A 27,500-nucleotide genomic window follows, 5' to 3' on the forward strand; every position below is an offset into this window, starting at 1 on the left:
AATGCTTGATTCTCTCTGTTTATCCGTCTCTAAGCCAATTAGTTTGCACATAGTTTCCGACTGCCCAATCAGCTCCTTCCCCTGCTATTGATGTGCTTTGGGTTGTCATAGACGTGGCAAGTCATACGTGGATGAGGTTTACAGGTTTACGTTTTTATGCAATTATTACACATAATAATACTTTATACTTACTCTGCCACATTACTACACATAATAATACTCGATATTTACTCTGCCACATTACTACACATAATAATACTCTATACGGTGCATTCGAAATGTTCAAAAATTGATTACGTTTTTTCTCCCTCATCAATCTACACACAATAGCCCTTAATGATAAAGCAAAAAAAGTATTTTCAAAATTTTTGCAAATTTATAAAAAAAAAAAACGTATTACAAATATAACATTTGCATAAGTATTCAGACCCTTTACACAGTACTTTGTTTAAGCGAATTTGGCAGCGATTACAACCTCAAGTCTTCTTAGGTAAGATGCTACAAGCCTAGCATACTTGTATTTGTGGAATTTCTCCCATTCTTCTCTGCAGATCCTCTCAAGCTCTGTCAGGTTGGATGGGGAATGTTGCTGCACAGCTAATTCCAGGTCTCTCCAGGGATGTTCAAATGGGTTCAAGTCTGGGCTCTGGCTTGGCTACTCAAGGACATTCAGAGACTTGTCTCGAAGCCACTCCTGCGTTCTCTTGGCTGTGTACTTAGGGTCGTTATCTTGTTGGAAGGTGAACCTTCGCCCCCCAGTCGGAGGTCCTGAGCGCTCTGGAGCAGGTTTTCATCAAGGATCTCTCTGTACTTTGCTCCGTTCATCTTTGCCTTGATCCTGACTAGTCTCCCAGTCCCTGCCCCTGAAAAACATCCCCACAGCCTGATGCTGCCACCAACATGCTTCACCGTAGGGATGGTGCCGGGTTTCCTCCAGACGTGACGCTTGGCATTCAGGCCAAAGAGTTCAATTTTCGTTTCATCAGATCAGAGAATCTTGTTTCTTACTTTACCATAAAGGCCTGATTGGTGAAGTTCTGCAGAGATGGTTGTCCTTCTGGAAGGTTCTCCCATCTCCACAGAGAAACTCTAGAGCTTCGGGTTCTTGGTTACCTCTCTGATCAAGGCCCTTCTCCCCCGATTGCTCAGTTTGGCCGGGCGGCCAACTCTAAGAAGGGTCTTGGTGGTTCCAAACTTCTTCCATTTAAGAATGATGGAGGCCACTGTGTTCTTGGGGACCTTCAATGCTGCAGAAAGGTTTTGGTATCGTTCCTCAGATCTGTGCCTCGACACAATCCTGTCTCGGAGCTCTACGGACAATTCCTTCAACCTCATGGCTTGGTTTTTGCTCTGACATGCACTGTCAACTGTGGGACCTTATATAGACAGTGTGCTGTTAGGTTCTAAATAAAGGGTAAAAACTCACAGGCGATTAGTAAAGATCAAACCAAGTTTATTCACCCACGGGGTCACACAGCTGCATAAGACAAAGCCATGTTCCCACCAGCACAAGTATATATATACCCCAATTTAGGTGAAGTCTCCTCCTTCCCTCAAAACATTACATCTTCATTGCTAGGCAGGAAGTTAAGTGATGTGGGTAATAAACTGTTCCTTCTCCCTTACTGTGACCTGACCTGACCTCGGCTCCCATTCCTCACTAATCCACAGCTCTTACTCTGCCACATTACTACTGTAAGGTACTGAGTGTCAGAGTGTGAAGTCAGGCGCAGGAAAACAGAGAGTTCAATATAATGCAACACGGTGAACCTCGGCCACCCCACTCAACACTGGGTGCTCAAACTAAACTGCCCCAGACACGGGGAACGAAAACAGTCCAGCACTATACACGAACATACACAAACACGTAGCGTCTGTAACAAACACCAGGCTTACAATAAACCATCCCGCACAAAGAAACGGGCGGGCCGGCTGACTGATAAAGCCCAACTAATTAGAACAAACACAAAACAGGTGTAACCAATGAACACATAAGGAGGGGGAGAAAAGAATCAGTGGCAGCTAATAGGCCGGTGACGACGACCGCCGAGCGCCACCCGAACGGGAAGGGGAGCCTGCCTCGGTCGGAGTCGTGACAACTACACATAACAATACTCTATATTTACTCTGCCACATTACCACACATAATAATACTTTGTTTACTCTGCCACATTACTACACATAATAATACTCTACATTTACTCTACCACATTACTTATTGAAAACAAAATAGAACAATATTAATTTTTTGTTCACTTGTTCACTCTAAGTTTTAACCATTCTCTCTCTCTCTCTCTCTCTCTCTCTCTCTCTCTCTCTCTCTCTCTCTCTCTCTCTCTCTCTCTCTCTCTCTCTCTCTCTCTCTCTCTCTCTCTCTCTCTCTCTCTCTCTCTCTCTCTCTCTCTCTCTCTCTCTCTCTCTCTCTCTCTCTGTGTTGGTGCATCCTATAGATTACTCATCCCCACCTCTCTCTGTCTCAGTCCACCTCTGTAGTGCAGCACTTATTGTGGACTGTTCATGTAACTACCACTGGAAATGCAGCCTTATCTTCTCACTTTTGTCAGGCATGTTAAAACTTCTTCGGGATAGGGGGCCGTATTTGGAAGTTTGGATGAATGAGGTGCCCAAAGTAAACTGCCTGTTACTCAGGCCCAGAAGCTAGGATATGCACAGGCAGTTAACCCACTGTTCCTAGGCCGTCATTGAAAATAAGAATTTGTTCTTAACTGACTTGCCTAGTTAAATAAAGGTAAAATAAAAATAAAATAAAAAATATAATTGGTAGTATTGGATAGAAAAGTTTCTAAAGTTTCCACAATTGTTAAAATAATGTCTGTGAGTATAACAGAACTGGTATGGCAGGTGAAAACCCGATGACAATCCTTCCAGAAAACATTTTTTTTTCAGCTCACCACTGATTACAATGGCTGGCAATGGGAATATAAAAGGAATACCTACCGGATTGCAGTTCTTAGGGCTTCCACTAGATGTCAACAGTCTTTAGAAAGAGTTTCAGGCTTGTTTTTTGAAAAATAGGCTAGAATTTGTAGTTTTTGTAAGTGGCTCCCATTTTGGCTGTAGTGTTTGTAGCGCGTTCCGGTGAGGGCGCGCACTTCGTTATTTATCTCCGGTAATGATCTCCGGTATTCTCCGTCTTAAATTTTATAGTTTATTTACATAATAGGGTAGCTGAGGATTGATTAGAAACGCAGTTTGACTTGTTTGGAAGAAATGTATTGGTAACTTACGGGATTCATTTGTATGCATTTTGAACGAGGGAAACCGGTGGATTACTGAGTCAAGCGCGCCAACTAAACTGACTTTTTGGGATATAAAGAAGGACTTTATCAAACAAAATGACCATTTGTTATGTAGCTGGGACCCTTGGGATTGCAACCAGATGAAGATCTTCAAAGGTAAGTGATTTATTTTATCGCTATTTCTGACTTTCGTGATGCCTCTGCTTGGTTGGAAAATTTATGTAATGCTTTTGTGTGCGTGGCGCTGTCCTCAGATAATCACATGGTGTGCTTTCACCGTAAAGCCTTTTTGAAATCTGACAAAGCGGATGGATTAACAAGAAGTTAAGCTTTTAAATGATGTATGACACTTGTATTTTCATGAATGGTTAATATTACGATTTTTATCATTTGAATTTCGCGCTCTGCAATTTCACCGGATGTTGTCGAGGCCGGGCGCTAGCAATACGCCTATCCCAAAGCGGTTTTAATTTAAACCCAGCAAAAAAAGAAACGTCCTCTCACTGTCAACTGCGTTTATTTTCAGCAAACTTAACATGTGTAAATACAGTGGGGAGAACAAGTATTTGATACACTGCCGATTTTGCAGGTTTTCCTACTTACAAAGCATGTAGAGGTCTGTAATTTTTATCATAGGTACACTTCAACTGTGAGAGACGGAATCTAAAACAAAAATCCAGAAAATCACATTGTATGATTTTTAAATAATTAATTTGCATTTTATTGCATGACATAAGTATTTGATCACCTACCAACCAGTAAGAATTCCGGCTCTCACAGACCTGTTAGTTTTTCTTTAAGAAGCTCTCCTGTTCTCCACTCATTACCTGTATTAACTGCACCTGTTTGAACTCGTTACCTGTATAAAAGACACCTGTCCACACACAATCAAACAGATTCCAACCTCTCCACAATGGCCAAGACCAGAGAGCTGTGTAAGGACATCAGGGATAAAATTGTAGACCTGCACAAGGCTGGGATGGGCTACAGGACAATAGGCAAGCAGCTTGGTGAGAAGGAAACAACTGTTGGCGCAATTATTAGAAAATGGAAGAAGTTCAAGATGACGGTCAATCACCCTCGGTCTGGGGCTCCATGCAAGATTTCACCTCGTGGGGCATCAATGATCATGAGGAAGGTGAGGGATCAGCCCAGAACTACACGGCAGGACCTGGTCAATGACCTGAAGAGAGCTGGGACCACAGTCTCAAAGAAAACCATTAGTAACACACTACGCCGTCATGGATTAAAATCCTGCAGCACACGCAAGGTCCCCCTGCTTAAGCCAGTGCATGTCCAGGCCTGTCTGAAGTTTGCCAATGACCATCTGGATGATCCAGAGGAGGAATGGGAGAAGGTCATGTGGTCTGATGAGACAAAAATAGAGCTTTTTGGTCTAACTCCACTCGCCGTGTTTGGAGGAAGAAGAAGTATGAGTACAACCCCAAGAACACCATCCCAACCGTGAAGCATGGAGGTGGAAACATCATTCTTTGGGGATGCTTTTCTGCAAAGGGGACAGGACGACTGCACCGTATTGAGGGGAGGATGGATGGGGCCATGTATCGCGAGATCTTGGCCAACAACCTCCTTCCCTCAGTAAGAGCATTGAAGATGGGTCGTGGCTGGGTCTTCCAGCATGACAACGACACGAAGCACACAGCCATGGCAACTAAGGAGTGGCTCCGTAAGAAGCATCTCAAGGTCCTGGAGTGGCCTAGCCAGTCTCCAGACCTGAACCCAATAGAAAATCTTTGGAGGGAGCTGAAAGTCCGTATTGCCCAGCGACAGCCCCGAAACCTGAAGGATCTGGAGAAGATCTGTAGGGAGGAGTGGGCCAAAATCCCTGCTGCAGTGTGTGCAAACCTAGTCAAGAACTACAGGAAACGTATGATCTCTGTAATTGCAAACAAAGGTTTCTGTACCAAATATTAAGTTCTGCTTTTCTGATGTATCAAATACTTATGTCATGCAATAAAATGCAAATTAATTACTTAAAAATCATACAATGTGATTTTCTGGATTTTTGTTTTAGATTCCGTCTCTCATAGTTGAAGTGTACCTATGATAAAAAATTACAGACCTCTACATGCTTTGTAAGTAGGAAAACCTGCAAAATTGGCAGTGTATCAAATACTTGTTCTCCCCACTGTATTTGTATGAACATAACAAGATGCAACAACTGAGACATAAACTGAACAAGTTCCACAGACATGTGACTAACATAAATGGAATAATGTGTCCCTGAACAAAGGAGGGGTCAAAATCAAAAGTAACAGTCAGTATCTGGTGTGGCCACCAGCTGCATTAATTACTGCAGTGCATCTCCTTCTCATGGACTGCACCAGATTTGACAGTTCTTGCTGTGAGATGTTACCCACTCTTCCACCAAAGCACCTGCAAGTTCCCAGACATTTCTTGGGGGAATGGCCCTAGGCCTCACCCTCCGATCCAACAGGTCCCAGACGTGCTCAATGGGATTGAGATCCGGGCTCTTCGCTGGCCATGGCAGAACACTGACATTCCTGTCTTGCAGGAAATCACGCACATAACAAGCAGTATGGCTGGTGGCATTGTCATGCTGGAGGCTCATGTCAGGATGAGTCTGCAGGAAGGGTACCACATGAGGGAGGAGGATGTCTTCCCTGTAATGCACAGCGTTGAGATTGCCTGAATGACAACAAGCTCAGTCCGATGATGCTGTAACACACTGCCCCAGACCATGACGGACCCTCCAACTCCAAATTGATCCCCCTCCAGAGTACAGGCCTCGGTGTAACTCTCATTCCTTCGACGATAAACGCGAATCCGACCATCACCCCATGTGAGACAAAACCGCGACTCATCAGTGAAGAGCACTTTTTTCCAGTCTTGTCTGGTCCAGTGACGGCGGGTTTGTGCCCATAGGCAACATTGTTGCCGATGATGTCTGGTGAGGACCTGCCTTACAACAGGCCTACAAGCCCTCAGTCCAGCCTCTCTCAGCCTATTGCAGACAGTCTGAGCACTGATGGAGGGATTGTGCGTTCCTGGTGTAACTCGGGCAGTTGTTGTTGCCATCCTGTACCTGTCCCGCAGGTGTGATCACGTTCACGCAGATGAGTAGGGACCCTGGGCATCTTTCTTTTGGTGTTTTTCAGAGTCAGTAGAAAGGCCTCTTTAGTGTCCTAAGTTTTCATAACTGTGACTTTAATTGCCTACCATCTGTAAGCTGTTAGTGTCTTAACGACCTTTCCACAGGTGCATGTTCATTCATTGTTCATGGTTCATTGAACAAGCACGAGAAACAGTGTTTAAACCCTTTACAATGAAGATCTGTGAAGTTATTTGGATTTTTACGAATTATCTTTGAAAGACAGGGGCCTGAAAAAAGGATGTTTCTATTTTTGCTGAGTTTATAATCCCTATTGAGCACTCTGTAGTAATGGCTATTTACTTTTCTCAGAAATAAGCTAAAGTATTTCAGCACACCAATGCATTTATCTCCATGTTATCTAAGTATATCTCTATGTGCTCTTTGTTTTCATGTGTTGTTATAAAGGGAAAGAAAAAGCCAGGTTCAACATCAAAGGTGGATGTCACCCATCATTATTGTGCAGACTGCAGGGTTGGAGTACAGCTGCAGGGGGTGTAGGTGCTGTCCGTGGGCCTGATATGGTTAGATTGACTGGCGGTAACTTTGAAAGGTGCTGTCCATGGTTGACATGGGTAGAGTCACTGTGCAGACTCTATCAGTGGTCCTGGTGTAGTTAGAATGACTGTACAGACCCTGTATGTGGTCCTGATGTCTCAATAGGTTGACTGGTGGTAACCTGTATAAATGCTGTCCATGGTCCTGCTGAGGTTGAATCCCAGTACAGATGCTGCCCGTGGGGCCTGATGTGGTCCTTTCCCTGGTGGTGCTGAATGGAAAGTGACAGTGTGCATGTTAGTTAGATGACACATTGGCCACACCTTGTGCTCTGAACAACAATTGCCCCTTAAAAAACAACTTCTCATTTAGAAAACAGCCTGGCATCGACATGAGTCAGAGACATTTATTCAACTGTCAAAATTTACTACAAAGTGTAAATAGGATAATTTTGGTCAAAAAGTCAGTCTCGTCCAAAATAGAGTTTTGTGAGACTTGAGGTCGTGAACTGAATCACAATGTAAATAAAGGTTGGGTTTGTTTCAATCCTGCCCAAATGCCCACAACTGGCAGCACACAAGTAATCATCAATTCAGAATTCAGCTGCAGGCGACCCAATCGTCATCCCCGTGGTAAATGTGGGTTGACTTTGGATATCCCTATGGGACTAGTTAGGGACCATCAGAAAATTACAGAATGTATATGGGACAAAATGTTAAAATTCCCAAATTTCCAAATTTCAATTACTTAAAAACCTCAAACCAATTAAAGTGTATAAAGTCACATACAAAACTAAAAAGTGTGCAACATGAAAATATTGTCTCATTTACATTGTGTAATTCTTTGACAGTCCCTAACTATCCCCAAAGATAGGCTATCCAAAGTAAAACCAACTCGATCGCACACCAGCCGGCTGAAGCTAATTGGCAAAATAATTTGGCTGACGCTTCCCAACTGGAACACACGAGACACCCACATCAAACCACACGTTTGAATTCAGTCATGGTCGCTAGCATTTCTTAATCAACCAAATCTAAAACAAGGCCAAATCAGTACCTTTAGATCTGACTCACCTCAAATCAAATGGAATCAGGACATAACCATCCATTGTTTGATGAATTTGATTGTTTGTGATGCTGTTGCCAACTAATAATCATATCTCAAAGATCGGAGGAGGGAGGACATATTGATGATGAACTCTTGAGGTTGTCATTCAGTTATTAATATGCCTGTATTATCAAATGAATCCTTGGTCAACTACTCTCATTAATTACACCATTATCATCAAGACTGTCTGACGGCATCAATTACTATTCCAAGGTCATTTTCTCCATTACACTGTCAACTTGGTTAGATTGCCCAGGCAGGAAAGTCATCACAATGGTAGCGGAATTAAGGGAGCAATTTGCAATATATACACTGCTCAAAAAAATAAAGGGAACACTTAAACAACACAATGTAACTCCAAGTCAATCACACTTCTGTGAAATCAAACTGTCCACTTAGGAAGCAACACTGATTGACAATAAATTTCACATGCTGTTGTGCAAATGGAATAGACAAAAGGTGGAAATTATAGGCAATTAGCAAGACACCCCCAAAAAAGCAGTGATTCTGCAGGTGGTGACCACAGACCACTTCTCAGTTCCTATGCTTCCTGGCTGATGTTTTGGTCACTTTTGAATGCTGGCGGTGCTCTCACTCTAGTGGTAGCATGAGACGGAGTCTACAACCCACACAAGTGGCTCAGGTAGTGCAGTTCATCCAGGATGGAACATCAATGCGAGCTGTGGTAAAAAGGTTTGCTGTGTCTGTCAGCGTAGTGTCCAGAGCATGGAGGCGCTACCAGGAGACAGGCCAGTACATCAGGAGACGTGGAGGAGGCCGTAGGAGGGCAACAACCCAGCAGCAGGACCGCTACCTCCGCCTTTGTGCAAGGAGGTGCACTGCCAGCGCCCTGCAAAATGACCTCCAGCAGGCCACAAATGTGCATGTGTCAGCATATGGTCTCACAAGGGGTCTGAGGATCTCATCTCGGTACCTAATGGCAGTCAGGCTACCTCTGGCGAGCACATGGAGGGCTGTGCGGCCCCACAAAGAAATGCCACCCCACACCATGACTGACCCATCGCCAAACCGGTCATGCTGGAGGATGTTGCAGGCAGCAGAACGTTCTCCACGGTGTCTCCAGACTCTGTCACGTCTGTCACATGTGCTCATGTGCTCAGTGTGAACCTGCTATCATCTGTGAAGAGCACAGGGCGCCAGTGGCGAATTTGCCAATCTTGGTGTTCTCTGGCAAATGCCAAACGTCCTGCACGGTGTTGGGCTGTAAGCACAACCCCCACCTGTGGACGTCGGGCCCTCATACCACCCTCATGGAGTCTGTTTCTGACCGTTTGAGCAGACACATGCACATTTGTGGCCTGCTGGAGGTCATTTTGCAGGGCGCTGGCAGTGCACCTCCTTGCACAAAGGCGGAGGTAGCGGTCCTGCTGCTGGGTTGTTGCCCTCCTACGGCCTCCTCCACGTCTCCTGATGTACTGGCCTGTCTCCTGGTAGCGCCTCCATGCTCTGGACACTACGCTGACAGACACAGCAAACCTTTTTACCACAGCTCGCATTGATGTTCCATCCTGGATGAACTGCACTACCTGAGCCACTTGTGTGGGTTGTAGACTCCGTCTCATGCTACCACTAGAATGAGAGCACCGCCAGCATTCAAAAGTGACCAAAACATCAGCCAGGAAGCATAGGAACTGAGAAGTGGTCTGTGGTCACCACCTGCAGAATCACTCCTTTTTTGGGGGTGTCTTGCTAATTGCCTATAATTTCCACCTTTTGTCTATTCCATTTGCACAACAGCATGTGAAATGTATTGTCAATCAGTGTTGCTTCCTAAGTGGACAGTTTGATTTCACAGAAGTGTGATTGACTTGGAGTTACATTGTGTTGTTTAAGTGTTCCCTTTATTTTTTTGAGCAGTGTATATAAAAAAGGTATGTCATTAAAAACTATTTTTCTGCCAATCTAAAGATTATATTGAGCATGAGCTGAGGTGAGATGGTCAGATGGGATGGTAATTGCTATGATTGCATACTGTAAGTAAGTGACTGAATCCTGGGTGGTAATTGAGGCCCCATTGTGAATGAAGGAGACAAATGGAGGAGTAGGCCATGGTTGTGGATTTACTAATTTGTGGATCAAGACGGACAAGGGTTTGTGGCCACCTCCGATTCCCAATAACAAGGCCAGTGGTCTGTGATGTGTGAGTAATGGCTGGACAGAGGGTTAGACATTATTTAAAATAATCAGTTCTCATGTGAACCCAGATGCACTCCGATACAAGAGTAGCCGACTAATGGGTTGAATGGAAAATTAAAAGTCTGCTGGTCAGACTAAAAGTCAATGTTCTCTCAGAGGACACAGAGACTGGGTCAGGCAAATCAAATGTCCAGTGTATGTGTCAAATGGGAGACAGACTATAACAAACCTCCATAAATGCACCAATTTTGGTGTTCCAGCTTGGCTGCTTTCTACATTATTCTGTCTTTTTTACCTGAGAATAAACTCTCATGGTGAAAAACAAGTAGTTATTTTGATGTGGCAACCTATCACGGGGAACACTTTAGGGCTTGGACCACTTTTCATTTTATTATAACAAACATTCTAAACTTCAATGGTCTAGTTTTTGAGCAGTTTGGATTCTGCAGATTCCACCAGTGTAATATCACCATTAACACTTATCAACTGTAAATACATACACATAGTAAATGTACACCATATGTTATTTTATTGTCTAATCTAGCAAAACATCCCATTACTTCATGTCGAAGGTTTTATCGTATTCTGCCCCTCTTCTGGCTACATGCTTTGTCAATTGGAGGACCTTATTGATCATATCAGATTAGTTAAGTAATTGATTGTTACTGGTTATTAACCTCTCAGAACTCTGGGCCTGGCTAGCGCAGACGGAGGACAGCCCCTAATTATTCACCAATGGCAGCCAGACGCTAATGAAATTAGTTCCTGGTTCTGCCTCACAACTCTGTTCGTTCCAGGAAGTATTGGCAAGGGTAATGAGATGCCAGAGTTTACTATGCTGGAGAAGGAAAGAAAACATCCAGAAAAAAATAAGCAGGAGAAATTGATGATCTATTAATAATGTGTGTGTTGGTGTGTAGACCGATATGTGTACATGGGTCAGAAAATTAGACACACAATTAGTGTGGTTAAAATATGAAAAAAAATAACAAAAAAACAGTTATGTTCCTTCACACACTACATATCACCACACAGATATTCATTTAAATTAAAACAACCATCTATTATGTTAATTGAAATTGAAACGTTTTTTTGTTTAGAGGACTTAGAATTCTCCATTTGTGGAAGCAACACATTGCACATTTTTTGATGCCTGCTACCTTTGGGTATTTGTCATGATTATCATGACTCACAAACACACTGCAGATGGATAGTTACCACCATCTGCTATGAAGCGTCAGAGTCAAGATTCCAGAAAAGTGTCACCCTGACCCAATGTATGCAATCACGTCCCTCGCCAGCTTGAGAATTATGATAAATTATGTCACACTTACTGTATGTCACTATACACAGCTTGAGCCTCAGTTTGAAAGTCCACAAGTGTGCATGCCCAGATGACTGAGGTGTTTTCTTTGTTGATGAATGTCATTGCTGCAGGGTTGTGATTATCTTGTCAGAACCAATAAGTCTCAGCCATGTCTATTGGGCTTTGTTTACACAGGTAGCCCAATTCTGATCTTGTTTTCACTAATTAGTATTTTTACCAATCCGATCAGCTCTGAAAATGATATGATGTGAAAATATCTGATTTGATTGGTCAAAAGACCAGTTAGTGAAAAAAATATCAGATTTGGGCTGCCTGTGTAAACGCAGCCTTATAGTTGCCTATTTTGTTGTATTTTTCTGAAATGTCCTTTTATCTCTTGATGGTTGGCTATAGTCCTAATGATTCTGCTTCATGTACTGTGATACATCTTCTCACACATTATTCATTGTTCAATAGTATTTAAAATGTTTTCGCCATAGACATTAACCATGTGCAGCCATGTGTATGTGTGTGTGTTCCCCCCTTCTCTTTCTGGGGTTGTGTAGCCATGGTGATGCTGTGAGGGATCCAGGAAACAGATAGCCGCAGGGTGAAGCATATGTGGCAGGCAGAGAGAGAGGCACCAGAAGGCCACAGTGTGGGATGTCCAGTTGGCCATCTGCTCCTCTCCCCAGCAAGGGTCAGGAAGCCCCACAACCACAGAGGAAGAGGATGCCTCTCCTAATGCCAAGCCCAGAACAGCCACCCTCCCCTGGGAAGAAGACTCCCACAGGTCTCCCAGACACAGAGCCAGGGATGAGCCATGTAGGCTGGCAGCACTGGCAGTGGGACTCAGTCAGGCAGGCCTCCCATAGACAGCCATTGATGCATGGCAATGATGGCATCCCTTCATGCAGGGTGTTTGTTTCTCTGCATTACTCTTCCTCATGGCAGGCCAAGTCCACAAGCTGCTCCACCACGGACAAATCTGGGACCACCCATCCAGTCATGGGTGGCTGGCTTTATCCAGAGGACGTTTTAGGACACATATTAGTATTTCGGTGCTAATGTTTTATCAGAGACATGAGAATTAATACGTATGAAAAGCAATTCCTAGACGATGATTTTAGAGCAGATATCTGAAGATTTTCTTTCTTTGTTTTTTGGCAAGGGAATTATTTGGACTATCGGTCAGTTTGCAGTAGGCTGATCTCACTTTGTCTGCCCGCCCGCCTCTCTCTCTCTCTCTCTCTCTCTCTCTCTCTCTCTCTCTCTCTCTCTCTCTCTCTCTCTCTCTCTCTCTCTCTCTCTCTCTCTCTCTCTCTCATACACACACACTGTGGGTGCAGCTGGTCTAATGAAATATGCCAGCACACCCTTCCATTTGTCACTGAGCCGTGTGCTTGTGTGAGCACTCGGGGCATCGGTGTGTGTGTATATGTGTCTGTGTGTTGTGTGTGTGTGTAGCGCGGTGGCCAGCTTGGGGGTCAGAGTCTTGGTCTGCCTCTCTGTTGACTTGGACGTCTGCTCGCCTCCTTTCCATCGCCCCGGGAGATTACGTTTCACCAGCTGGATGTGTACTGTTAGCCCCAGAACACACTCCTCAGAAATGAAATAATTGTGGTTGAGATGCTTTTACTGTTATTCTTAATCTTTTTAAATTGGTGTTCTAAAATGTCGTCATGTGACTCTGACATATCGGTGTTGAATTCTGGGGCTTTCTGTATGACGGGGACACTGTGATATGATACCATGATATGTAAAGTGGGAAGGTTGTGCTTTTCGCCTTTTCTTTTTTCCTGAATACTTAGTTTAAAAAGAGGTCAGATAAAGTATTTTCTCTATAGTCCTTTATGAGCGCAGATTAATGAGAGGTTTGTAGAATAATTAACAATTTCCCTTCAGGACCATCACATTCTCACCACTCCACATTCATAATATGTGAGAGCCTGTCACACACACACACACACACACACACACACACACACACACACACACACACACACACACACACACACACACACACACACACACACACACACACACACACACACACACACACACACACACACACACACACACACACACACACACACACACAGACTGTTTGTCTTCTCCTCATCCTCATTGACAATCCAATCAAACAACTGCAGAGAGGACTACCTCTTAAGTCCTCTCAAACAAATGAAACTGTCAAGGTCCTTCACACCCTCTGTGCTCTACTGGCTGTGAAGGTCGCCCTTCATTCATGAATTTACGTTAGTTGACAACTCATTGTAAGTCATAACTAGACGATGAACTGACGTCTGTGCCCAGTGGGATGTTTGTAATTGTGATCTCCGTTAGAAGTCTTCCTCAGTCATGGACGTGACTTTGTTCCATGTTGTTTTTTCTTTCTCTACTGTTTAATTGTTGCTCTCTCATCCCCCCCAAAAAGTTTTCACCTGCAATGTCCATGTTGGACAATACAACAACAAATTACAATTGATTGATCAATCAATAATTTGTCTGTGCAGTGCAATAAATCACGTGACCCAGACCTGTATACCTACTCGTATAAACAGATTGAAGATTCAAAGATTCTCTTTAAAGTGCTCTCATAATCATTGCATGCTATTTGCCCACCCTATCACAACATAACTACACTATAACGTATCCGTGAGTAGAAATTATTTTAGCAGGAAATAAAACCACTCTCAAATTAGCACTTTGTTGAAAACATTTAGGGAACAAAGGCTGAAAAACAGCAATTGTTTTTACATTTCTTTAGGAAGACATACACTGTAGTTAAAAGTAAGTAGCTTTGCAGTGCTGCTTAAATCAGTGGTACAGCCTCCTTCACACTCTCCTTGTAATCTCTCAGCTTTCCTTTCCAGTGGTAAATGAAATGATGGTGCTTCAGTCAGTGCATTGCCATAGACACCTCACCCAGCCCAACTTTACTTAAATAAAGGTGTCTTCTTCAGCGTATTAAGGCTGCTGCCAGAACCACTGTCTCCATGGTTTCCATGGCCAATTAAGCAGTTTGGCCAATTAGGGAGAAAGCTGTAGTGTGACTGGGGACTGATAACCCAATTCTCCCCTGTGGGTGCCTGGCGCGATCCGCCCAGCTAGCAGAGCAGACTTACTGTGGTGAGAGTTTGACTCTGGGCCTCGTTTCATACCTCATACCTCCGCCAGTCTAGACAGCCAACTCATCACCGTGGAAACTCATAACACCTCAGTGGTTATAGTAACAGGAGATTTATTTCAGGCGCTTCTGTAATACAGGTGGTTTGTTGAAATCCCACTCGCAGTAAACCTTGCCTGAGAACTGATGACTTGCGTTAGCTCCAAAGCCAATGTCTAGTTTTTAGCACAGTGACCTAACACATTCACGTGCCGAGCAGAAGACTCAGGTTCGAAATCCGATTGGTTACACTTGTGTGTAATGGAATATTTAAGGGGTATTGTCTGTCTCTAGTTGAAAGCTGACTAGGCTAAAGCAGTTAAAGAACCAGTTGGAATGGAGGCACTGCGTTACATCCAGGGAGTGTTGATCATCCTCCAGTATAAGCTGTGTGAACGGGGCTTTAGTGCACTTTGATGGATTGAACCCTTCCTCCTAACCCTCTCCTCTTGAGAGACACGGCTAAGCCCATTGGTGAAGCTGTATGTTTGTTATTTGATATACACATGCTGGTAGACACAGGCAGAGATCAACCTGCCTGTGAGTGTGATGCGTGTGAAGCCTAGATCACTCCTCGGTCTCTGTGCTGTAGTGGGTGTGTGTGTGTGTCTTGGCCAGCTTGTCTGCTTGTGTTCGGATCCCCAGGGCCAGCACTGTGACAGAGAACAAACAGAGCTAACACTACCTTTGTGGGCTCCAGCTCCATACAAAGACAGCTCCCCCTCCTGTAGTCCTTTATTTGATCCCCTCATCCACCGATCTGGAGATCAGAATGGGGGGATGATAGGGGGGTCGACCGCGGGGGGGAACACCTGAGAGGGAGGGAGGGAGATAGTGTCAGGTTCACTGTTTGTTTGTTGCTATTTTGTTATCATTAACCAGCTTGTTTTAGGACGGGGCGTGTGTGTGTGTTTCATATTGCTAGACTGCATGTCAGACTGCAAACATAGTTCCGAACATAAGCAAGCATTTAAAGTTAAATGGGTTCTCACACACAAAATGCATATCAGCCAATTAAAATGTACTTGCATGTGACCAAACGCAAATTGTAGCTTGTCCCATCAGATAACGTGGTACAAGTTAGCCTTATGCTAACTTCAACAGGTGGCACTGATTATATCCTGGCACAAGTTAATCAGCCTATTAAAATCGTTGAAGTAGTTGGACACTTTCCAACCTTTGTTCATGGATGGGCAGCATGCCCAACAGCATGTTCGGATCATCAAAGCAACTATCATGTGTATTTCACTGACTGGTCAAATTGCTCCCCCCCCCCATCCTTTTGAAATGATAATTTACATGTAGTGTGCAGTGCTCGACTTGGACTTAAATAGGTACCAGTACTTATGTTGGGTGCCGGTAGGGTTTATATTCAGGTACAGGAACTGTACAATACTTTTGAGCTAATATTTTACAAGGGGTGCACAGTTAAAGTGCACTATCAATTGCGAGTCAACCGCTTCAGCAGTGTGTGCCATGAGAAGCGATGAGGACAACGACAGCCTACATACAGTTGAAGTCAGAAGTTTACATACACCTTAGTCAAATACATTTAAACATACATACATGTTGTCCTTAAGCCATTTTGCCACAACTTTGGAAGTATGCATTTCTCTAATGTCCATTTGGAAGACCCATTTGCGACCAAGCTTTAACTTCCTGACTGATGTCTTGAGATGTTGCTTCATGATATCCACAGAATTTCCCCTCCTCATGATGCCATCTATTTTGTGAAGTGCACCAGTCCCTCCTGCAGCAAAGCACAGCATGATGCTGCCACCCCCTGTCACACCCTGACCTTAGTTCCTTTTTTATGTCTCTAATTTGGTTTGGTCAGGGCGTGAGTTGGGGTGGGCATTCTATGTCTGGTGTTCTATGTTGTCTATTTCTTTGTGTTTGGCCGTGTGTGGTTCTCAATCAGAGGCAGCTGTCTATCGTTGTCTCTGATTGAGAACCATACTTAGGTAGCCTGTTCCCACCTGTGTTTGTGGGTAGTTGTTTTCTGTGTTGTGTGTTTTCACCATACAGAACTGTTTCGTTTGTTCGTTCGTGCTCTTTGTTATTTTGTTCAGTGTTCAGTTGATTTATTAAAATACATATTATGGACACTTACCATGCTGCGTATTGGTCCGATCCTTCCTCCTCATCTTCCCAGGACGAGAATCGTTACACCCCCGTGCATCACGGTTGGGATGGTGTTCTTTGGCTTGCAGCCTCCCCTTTTTCGTCCAAACATAACGATGGATATTATGGCCAAACAGTTCAATTTTTGTTTCATCAGACCAGAGGACATTTCTCCAAAAAGTATGATATTTGTCCTCATGTGCAGTTTCAAACCGTAGACTGGCTTTTCTATGGCGGTTTTGGAGCAGTGGCTTCTTCCTTGCTAAGCGGCATTTCAGGTTATGTCGATATAGGACTTGTTTTACTGTGGATATAGATACTTTTGTACCTGTTTCCTCCAGCATCTTCACAAGGTGCTTTGCTGTTGTTCTGGGTTTGATTTGCAGTTTTTGCACCAAAGTACGTTCATCTCGAGGAGACAGAACACGTCACCTTCCTGAGCAGTACGACAGTTGCGTGGTCCCATGGTGTTTATACTTGCGTACTATTGTTTGTACAGATGAACGTGGTACCTTCAGGCATTTGGACATTTCTCCCAAGGATGAACCAGACTTGGCTGATTTCTTTTGATTTTTCCATGATGTCAAGCAAAGAGGCACTTAGTTTGAAGGCAGGCCTTGAAATACATCCACAGGTACACCTCCAATTGACTTAAATTATGTAAATTAGCCTATCAGAAGCTTCTAAAGCCATCACATCCTTTTCTGTAATTTTCCAAGCTGTTTAAAGGCACAGTCAACTTAGTGTATGTAAACTTCAGACCCACTGGAACTGTGATACAATTAATTATAAGTGAAATAAACTGTCTGTAAACAATTGTTGGAAAAATGACTTGTGTCATGCACAAAGTAGATGTCCTAACCGACTTACCAAAACTATAGTTTGTTAACATGCAATTTGTGGAGTGGTTGAAAAACAAGTTTTAATGACTCCAACCTAAGTGTATGTTAACTTCCGACTTCAACTGTAGCTGCTTTTCGACAAGTCTATAAGGCTCTTCAGTTTTGTTTTTTTACAATGTATGATAAACTTACATGTTTTAAGGACCTCATTTATATTTCTCTCATAATAGTACACATGGACGTGTGTGAAACTGATGAACAAAACGTGGAATTTTGTCATATATGCGAAAACGGGAAAATGTTGTTAAACGTTAGTTGTAGCTACTAACCTAGTCAAGGATACATCCGTGCAATAATGGCACATACAATTTTGTTACAGAACAAGTAAACCATGAATTTGTAGGTTTAAAATATCCCTCTAGTGGCCAGGGTTGACCTATTTTAAGAAATTCCATTGGTTTGTGGATATAAAGTATAAGATATTTCATAGGCTGATGAGGAAGTTGTGCCAGGATATAATCAGTGCCACCTGTTGAGGTTAGCATAGGGCTAACATGGGCCATCTTATCGGATGGAACCATCTACAATTTATCAACACTTTGTGCATGCGAACCCATTGAACTTTAAATGATGATGTTCACTAGTATGGCCCCAGTGCTGAATTTGTAAATCGTGACGTACAGGAACAAAAAGAGAGTACGAGGGGGAGCTCTGAGGTCCCGGAAAACACATGAGAAAAATGTCACCTTGATAATAATAAAATATTGCATGCATATCATTCATTTGCATAGTGGCATAGAGCAGTAGAGTAGAAGCGTTAGAGAAGTTGCACACATGGGGAACATTTTTAGTGGCCTTGGGTCTGGGAAAATGTTTTCCTTTTATAAACGCATTTCATGCAATTCTATGTCTTTTTACATGACTGAATACTTTGGCATAATCTTTTTGAATGCTGCGTTCAAAACAACTGGGAACTCGGAATTCGGAACTGGAAATGTCCTACTTACAACTTCAGTGCATTCAAGACAACTGGGAACTTAGGAAAAAACTAGTACCGACTGGGCAAATTCACTCTGAATTCCATGGCGCCTTTACAACCTGAAAATCACTGACGTAATGATTTGACCTCGTTTTTTTTCCTGAGTTTCCAGTTGTCTTGAAAGCACTATAATACTGCACACATGATAAAAATGACAGGCTACTTTGACACTGACAAACGCAGAATTAACAAAGAGGCAACTCAAATAAACTTTTTGGTAGCTTTTAATATCAATTTTACATTGCAAAAAGTGAAAATAATTGGTCATGCCAAAAGTGTTACCGGATCTGGCCAAATCGGTTCCGGAACGAAACAGTCCAAAACCGACAGGTGCGGATCCTGTTTTAGTAGGACCCGGCTCAAATTAAGCACTGTATAGTCCCCATATATCTAAGCGTTGTTGTGTTTTAATAAGGAGTCACATAATGGGATCATATTTTTGATTGTCTCGTCATCATTCAAGAGACTGTTTATAAGACTGTTAAATAACGTGTGTGTGTGTATGTGTGTGTGTGTGTGTGTGTGTGTGTGTGTGTGTGTGTGTGTGTGTGTGTGTGTGTGTGTGTGTGTGTGTGTGTGTGTGTGTGTGTGTGTGTGTGTGTGTGTGTGTGTGTGTGTGTGTGTGTGTGTGCTGTGATAACAGGTGCTGGTGATCGGTGGGGGGGATGGAGATTATTTGGGGAATAGAATGGGGTGATTTATCTCAATAATGAGTATTTTTATGTGACAGGGCAATTTCACTGTCCAAAGGTGTTTTTTCTTGCTTTTCTTTTTTCCTCTTTCATTTGTTGTTAGAGACTCAGTTTATTGGCCTTAGGTCTTTTTTTATGGAGTGGACAGAAAGTGAAAGAGAGAGAGATGGAAGAGAGAAAGTGAGAGCTTTAGCAAAACACATGAGCAATCCTACTGTTTGGCTGCTTCAGCTGAAGGTGAGGATGAGGAAGATGCGGGTAAAGAAGCACAACACTTTACTTTCTCAGCCCTGACTGTCCTCATTGATGCCTGAAAACACAACACCGTAGACAGAATGACCTGACTGTCCTCATTGATGTCTGAAAACACAACACCGTAGACAGAATGACCTGACTGTCCTCATTGATGTCTGAAAACACAACACCGTAGACAGAATGACCTGACTGTCCTCATTGATGTCTGAAAACACAACACCGTAGACAGAATGACCTGACTGTCCTCATTGATGTCTGAAAACACAACACCGTAGAAGGAATGACCTGACTGTCCTCATTGATGTCTGAAAACACAACACCGTAGACAGAATGACCTGACTGTCCTCATTGATGTCTGAAAACACATCACCGTAGACAGAATGACCTGACTGTCCTCATTGATGTCTGAAAACACAACACCGTAGACAGAATGACCTGACTGTCCTCATTGATGTCTGAAAACACAACACCGTAGACAGAATGACCTGACTGTCCTCATTGATGTCTGAAAACACAACACCGTAGACAGAATGACCTGACTGTCCTCATTGATGTCTGAAAACACAACACCGTAGGCAGAATGACCTGACTGTCCTCATTGATGTCTGAAAACACAACACCGTAGACAGAATGACCTGACTGTCCTCATTGATGTCTGAAAACACAACACCGTAGACAGAATGACCTGACTGTCCTCATTGATGTCTGAAAACACAACACCGTAGACAGAATTACCTGACTGTGACGGTCCTCATTGATGTCTGAAAACACAACACCATGGACACAAGGACCTTTGAGACCATCTGCTTTGTGCTGTTTGTATGTTGTTTACAGATAGTTGTTATTATTGGGTTATCAAGGCAACATTTGATCTTAGCTTACACACACACACACACACACACACACACACACACACACACACACACACACACACACACACACACACACACACACACACACACACACACACACACACACACACACACACACACACACACACACACACACACATAAATGAATGCGGTTATCTGTTTCTGAAGACACGTATGAGTGCTAGCTTAGCAGCTCAGTGTAAGTGTGACCTTGTTGAACGATGGCCAGCAGGTTGCAAGGTAATATTATCAGATTAGCAATAGCTTTAATTAGGTTAGCGCTAACGGCAAAGCTGCAGGTCTCCAAATGGTAGCTGACCTTTTTGCCATGTCGATTTCAAATAGTGTTCAGTAAAATGTACTTATTGATTATTGTAATTTTCCTTGTTTTGAGGGTCAAGCATGTGCCAGACCTTTAATGTTTTTTTCTGATGATGATGATGCCTGTGTGGAGTGAATATTGACCATGTTCACTGACTACACCATATCCTCAGTCTAGAGCTGTGTCCATCCTGACCTGAAACCATCCTCAGACCCAGAGACTCAGGCCAGGACCTGAGTCGTTATGACACATTATGGAACTGGGCAACGTTCCAGAAGACATTTCTGGGTTAGAACATCTATCCAATTGTATCAGAATCCTATTTCCAGACCCATTATGATTTAATAAGCCCGAATCAGCGGAAGTAAAGTAGAAAAGACCCATCCATCACAATGTGAATCAGAATGTCTGAGATGACATCACTAGTTAGCAGACCAGACATCTCTTTGTCCGAGCTGGCTGGGTCTTGGGCTGATGAAGGGCAGAATCGCTTGCTGGGACAAGGACAGATAATAGTAGTTAGTATAAAGAGAGCTAATATTCAGTGACCAGAGTCATTGGGGACAGTGGACAGTCTGCAGTGGTGATCCTATTATGTCAAGCTCAATGACAGATCATTGTTGAACTATTTCTCTTCTCTTCTTATTTGTCTCTTGTCGGTTTGAGTGTGTGTGTGAAATATATATATAAACTCAGCATAAAAAGAAACGTCCTTTCACTATCAACTGTGTTTATTTTCAGCAAACTTAACATGTGTATATATTTGTATGAACATAAGATTCAACAACTAAGACTTAAACTGAACAAGTTCCACACACATATATATATATATATATATATAGTTTTTGCAAGTTGGTTAGGACAACTACTTTGTGCATGACACAAGTCTTTTTTCCAACAATTGTTTACAGACAGATTATTTCACTTATAATTAATTGTATCACAATTCCAGTGGGTCTGAAGTTTACATACACTAAGTTGACTGTGCCTTTAAACAGCTTGGAAAATTACAGAAAAGGATGTGATGGCTTTAGAAGCTTCTGATAGGCTAATTGACATCATTTAAGTCAATTGGAGGTACCTGTGGATGTATTTCAAGGCCTGCCTTCAAACTCAGTGCCTCTTTGCTTGACATCATGGGAAAATCTAAAGAAATCAGCCAAGACCTCAGGAAAACAATTGTAGATCTCCACAAGTCTGGTTCATCCTTAGGAGCAATTTCCAAATGCCTGAAGGTACCACGTTCATCTGTACAAACAATAGTACGCAAGTATAAACACCATGGGACCACGCAGCCGTCATACCGCTCAGGAAGGAGACGCGTTCTGTCTCCTAGAGATGAACGTACTTTGGTGCGAAAAGTGCATATCAATCCCAGAACAACAGCAAAGGACCTTGTGAAGTTGCTGGAGGAAACAGGTACAAGTATCTATATCCACAATTAAACGAGTTCTATATCGACATAACCTGAAAGGCTGCTCAGCAAGGAAGAAGCCACTGCTCCAAAACCGCCATAAAAAAGCCAGAGTACGGTTTGCAACTGCACATGGGGACAAAGATCATACTTTTGGAGAAATGCCCTCTGGTCTGATGAAACAAAAATAGAACTGTTTGGCCATAATGACCATCGTTATGTTTGGAGGAAAAAGGGGTAGGCTTGCAAGCACACCATCCCAACCGTGATGCATGGGGGTGGCAGCATCACGTTGTGGGGTGCTTTCTGCAGGAGGGACTGGTGCACTTCACAAAATAGATGGCATCATGAGGAGGGGAAATTCTGTGGATACATTGAAGTAACATCTCAAGACATCAGTTAGGAAGTTAAAGCTTGGTCGCAAATGGTCTTCCAAATGGACAATAACCCAAGCATACTTCCAAAGTTGTGGCAAAATGGCTTATGGACATGTCATGCACAAAGTAGATGTCCTAACTGACTTGCAAAAACTCTAGTTTGTTTACAAGAAGTTTGTGGAGTGGTTGAAAAACGAGTTTTAATGACTCCAACCTAAGTGTATGTTAAAATCAAATCAAATCAAATTTTATTTGTCACATACACATGGTTAGCAGGTGTTAATGTGAGTGTAGCGAAATGCTTGTGCTTCTAGTTCCGACAATGCAGTAATAACCAACAAGTAATCTAACCTAACAATTCCACAACTACTACCTTACACACACACACAAGTGTAAAGGGATAAAGAATATGTACATAAAGATATATGAATGAGTGATGGTACAGAACGGCATAGGCAAGATGCAGTAGATGGTATAGTGTACAGTCTATACATATGAGATGAGTAATGTAGGGTATGTAAACATAAAGTGGCATAGTTTAAAGTGGCTAGTGATACATGTATTACATAAAGATGGCAAGATGCAGTAGATGATATAGAGTACAGTATATACATATACATATGAGATGAGTAATGTAGTTATCTTCCGACTTCAATGTATATATCACATGTTCTTACATGACAAATGCACAAGCATTCATAAGAAAATAATTTCAGTGTAATGCTCAAAGGCTGACACACACACACACAGAGCATTTGTGTCTAGCGTGTTGGGTCATTTCTGCTCAGTTGCCTGACTCCCTCTCGCTGTGCTGAGCCTAGCTCTGATCATAATGGCAGCTGTGAAAGGAGTCAGGGACTGATTCAGAATCACAGGAAGGGGTAAATGATGCTCTCTGTCAGGGTTGAGACAAGCCAGTCTGGCTGTCTGCCCTCCTACCAGGGCTGCATTTACTGGCACCATGGGTCCCACAATGTCTCACAGGGATGTACTGTAGCACACCTCCAACTCGCTCTCACACTGACTTGGCATGGAATGGCAAGCGGTACCGGGGCGCCAAGTCTCGGTCCAAAAGGCTTATTAACAGCTTCTACCCCCAAGCCATGAGACTCCTGAACAGCTAATCAAATGGCTACCCCGACTATTTGCATTGTTCCACCCCCCCCCCCCCCCCCCCCCTTTACACTGCTGTTACTCTCTGTTTATTATCTATGCATTGTCACTTTACCTCTTCCTACATGTACATATTACCTGAATTATCTCAACTAACCGGTGCCCCCGCCCATTGACTCTGTACCAGTACCCCATCGCTACTGTTATTTTACTGCTGCTCTTATTGTTTGTTATTTTTCTATTTTTCTTCTTTTTTTCTTTTTTTACTTATCTATTTTGAACTTAACACTTATTTTTCTTAAAACTGCATTGTTGGTTAAGGGCTTGTAAGTAAGAATTTCACTGTAAGGCGTATGTGACAAATACAATTTGATTTGATTTGAACACACACTCGCATGCGTGCACACAAACACACACACACATGCACACACACACATATTTCCCTCTGGTTTTCAATGCATTATTATTTAATAATCTCACAACTTTATGTAAGATGTGTAAATGACCCTAGACTTATCTCTCTCATAAAACAATTAATTTGATTTCCGAGGGCTGTTTGAAAAGCTCTCTGGCTCTCTCTGCCTGAGCTGCAATTAGATGCTTCTTGTGCCGACAAATTAATAAAAGGAATATGGAGAGAGAGAGAATAGAACGAGAGGGAGTGAGAGAGAGGGTGAAAGATGGATGGAGAGAGGGAGGGAGAGAGAAAGAGAGAGAGAGAGCGAGACTCTCCCATCACCAGGGAACTCATGGCTGCTTTATTATTGATAGGGAAAAATATGTTATATCCTAATAATGTTCCCCCACATTTGATTCCATTCTTATTTGCCTATTGTCTAGTACTGTAGATTTACTGTAGTAGTACTAAGCAATCTCAAGTCGAACCCATGTCTATAGAAGACCACCAGCCTCAGAGACAAGATGTGGAGTGATGTATCAGTCAGCACACTCTCTGCTCAGTCAATCACAGAGCTCTATTGTGAGTCAGAGACCAGGGCGAGTGTTGATGACATCACCAGGCCAGGCAGAGAGGGAGAGGCTGGGTGAAGGCCAGGGGTGCACGGGGATAGCTGGTGCGGGGACCAGGAACACTAAGGCAATGAGTGGGACACAGTGGGATCCACTCATTGTGTCATTACACCATGCAGTCCTCTGCTCTGCTCAGACCTCACTCTTCACAAGGGTGACTGGCCGAACTATGAGAGACACATATAGGATCTGTGTGTGTGTGTGTGTGTGTGTGTGTGTGTGTGTGTGTGTGTGTGTGTGTGTGTGTGTGTGTGTGTGTGTGTGTGTGTGTGTGTGTGTGTGTGTGTGTGTCCACATGTGTATGTGTGTGTTTGAGCATGTGTGTGTGTGTTGTGTTTCTGTGTGTGCTATACACACATACAAGTGTGAATATATTCCTACATAGAATGTGGGAGAAGAAAATAAAATGTGTCTAAGAAAGTTGGTCTGAAAATCTGTATATTTCTAGGTACTGCTCAGAGTGAGAGCACGTATTGAGACACGCAATGCCTATGCACACTTCAGAAGGCTGGAGCACCAGGCACTACAGTGATTAGTGACTGGTCTGGGATTCAAAAGGAGCAGAGAGAGATCGTTTATTGGCTGCCAACAGTAATTCATCTTGGTGCTTTCTGAAAATGAATCAGGTTAAATGACCACGTGGTTCCAGTAAATCTGATCCTCTGTCTCCCACTGAAGATGGGACTGAATCCCCCCTTCTCCTCTCTCTCCATCTCCTCTCCCTCTTTCCTTCTACCCCCCTCTCCATGTCCTCTCGCTCTGTCTCTCTCCTCTCCCTCTCTCCTTCTAACCCTCTCTCCATCTCCTCTCTCTAGCCCTCTTCTCTCATTTTCTCCTTCTGTCCTTCTCCTTCTCCTCTCTCTCTCTCTCTCTCTCTCTCTCTCTCTCTCTCTCTCTCTCTCTCTCTCTCTCTCTCTCTCTCTCTCTCTCTCTCTCTCTCTCTCTCTCTCTCTCTCTCTATCCCTCTCTGCTTCCCCTCTCTCTGTTCCTTTGCCACCCTTATGAGACAGTCATGAATGCCAGTGTTCACATACCCAGACCCGGGTGCCAGACAACACCAGACTGGCTTCAAAACCACAAAAGGGCAGCTGGACAATGACATTAGAACATAATTCCAAGCCTACTTAGTTCAATGCCTGCTGTTCACAGAGGGCTGAATGTCTTACAGGACAGTTTATGAAATCATGATACCATGTGACCTTTGGTTGTGATGCTGGTAGACACAGGGCTTCAGAGATCTCATCATGTCACCTGTGTCCATGTCTTGGATAGAATAAACATTCACTATGCATTCTTTAACCTTTTCAGTGATGTTTTGCACACCTCCATATAGACGAGGGGGAGGCTGAGTCATGATGCATAATGTCACTGTGGGATCGGGGATTCAGTTCATACACACACTTATATTTATGCACACATACACACACAGATTCCCACATCACAATGTCCATATTTTCCCCTGATGATTCCTGGAATCTACCAACCAGGAATATTGAATACTCAGATCCATATAGTACATCCACCAATACAACTGATGTTGTTGTGTTCTCTCTGTTCCAGACAGACCCAAAACCACCAGGACAAGATGTCTTACGGATCCATCGATGGAGGCTCCTTTGGAGGCAGCCGAAACCCCTTCGGAGGCCCCAAGAGGCAGGGCTACCAACCAGTAGGTAAAGACAAACATTCACTTCCATGATTTCATACTAACTTGAGCACCATATTTGCACCATAACTGAAACAAACTATTTAAATGACCCTCATACTTTTAGTACAGTATAGAAAACAAGACTGAGTTTGTCAAAGTGACATCAATCTGCCGCAGGGCTTGAAGGCTGACTATGGATGGATGGATGGACAACACTACCACCCCTTGACCCCCTGAGGAGAGGCAATCATAGGGTTCACTACTGTGGAATAGACGGGTGTGTGTGTGTGTGTGTGTGTGTGTGTGTGTGTGTGTGTGTGTGTGTGTGTGTGTGTGTGTGTGTGTGTGTGTGTGTGTGTGTGTGTGTGTGTGTGTGTGTGTGTGTGTGTGTGTGTGTGTGTGTGTGTGTGTGTGTGTGTGTGTGTGTGTGTGTGTGTGTGTGTGTGTGTGTGTGTGGAGGAATGGACTGTGAATTAAGAGGTCATACTGTATGAGGTCTCTGCAGAGAAATCAAGAGTAGGGGGAGGCAGGACATAAAGTGTTCAGGAAGTGATAATGCTATTGCTATATGCTCCCTTGAATATCCATGCACTGGTTTGGAGGGAATATGCACTGGTTTGGAGGGATTATGCACTGGTTTGGAGGGATTATGCACTGGTTTGGAGGGAATATGCACTGGTTTGGAGGGAATATGCACTGGTTTGGAGGGAATATCCACTACTTTGGAGGGAATATGCACTGGTTTGGAGGGAATATCCTATTGTTTGGAGGGAATATCCACTACTTTGGAGGGAATATGCACTGGTTTGGAGGGAATATGCACTGGTTTGGAGGGAATATGCACTGGTTTGGAGGGAATATGCACTGGTTTGGAGGGAATATGCACTGGTTTGGAGGGAATACGCACTGGTTTGAAGGGAATATCCACTGGTTTGGAGGGAATATCCTATTGTTTGGATGGAATATCCACTACTTTGGAGGGAATATGCACTGGTTTGGAGGGAATATGCACTGGTTTGGAGGGAATATGCACTGGTTTGGAGGGAATATGCACTGGTTTGAAGGGAATATCCACTCGTTTGGAGGGAATATGCACTGGTTTGGAGGGAATATGCACTGGTTTGGAGGGAATATCCACTGGTT

General features: G+C 43.3%; 1 protein-coding gene across 7 annotated transcripts in view; it reads left to right on the plus strand.

Moving 5' to 3' along the window:
- LOC139573493 (t-SNARE domain-containing protein 1-like) overlaps positions 1-27,500 on the plus strand; it is a 171,572-nt gene that overhangs the window by 39,959 nt on the left and 104,113 nt on the right. For 6 of the 7 annotated variants that reach the window (XM_071396994.1, XM_071396995.1, XM_071396996.1 and 3 more), the window contains one exon: positions 26,270-26,382. In XM_071396994.1, coding sequence (XP_071253095.1) covers positions 26,270-26,382 — 113 coding nt within the window. The remainder of the gene's footprint in view (positions 1-26,269; positions 26,383-27,500) is intronic. The other variant, XM_071396997.1, reaches the window with a different exon arrangement.

The sequence above is a fragment of the Salvelinus alpinus genome, chromosome 4 (genome assembly GCF_045679555.1).
Source record: "Salvelinus alpinus chromosome 4, SLU_Salpinus.1, whole genome shotgun sequence".
Lineage (NCBI taxonomy): Eukaryota > Metazoa > Chordata > Actinopteri > Salmoniformes > Salmonidae > Salvelinus > Salvelinus alpinus.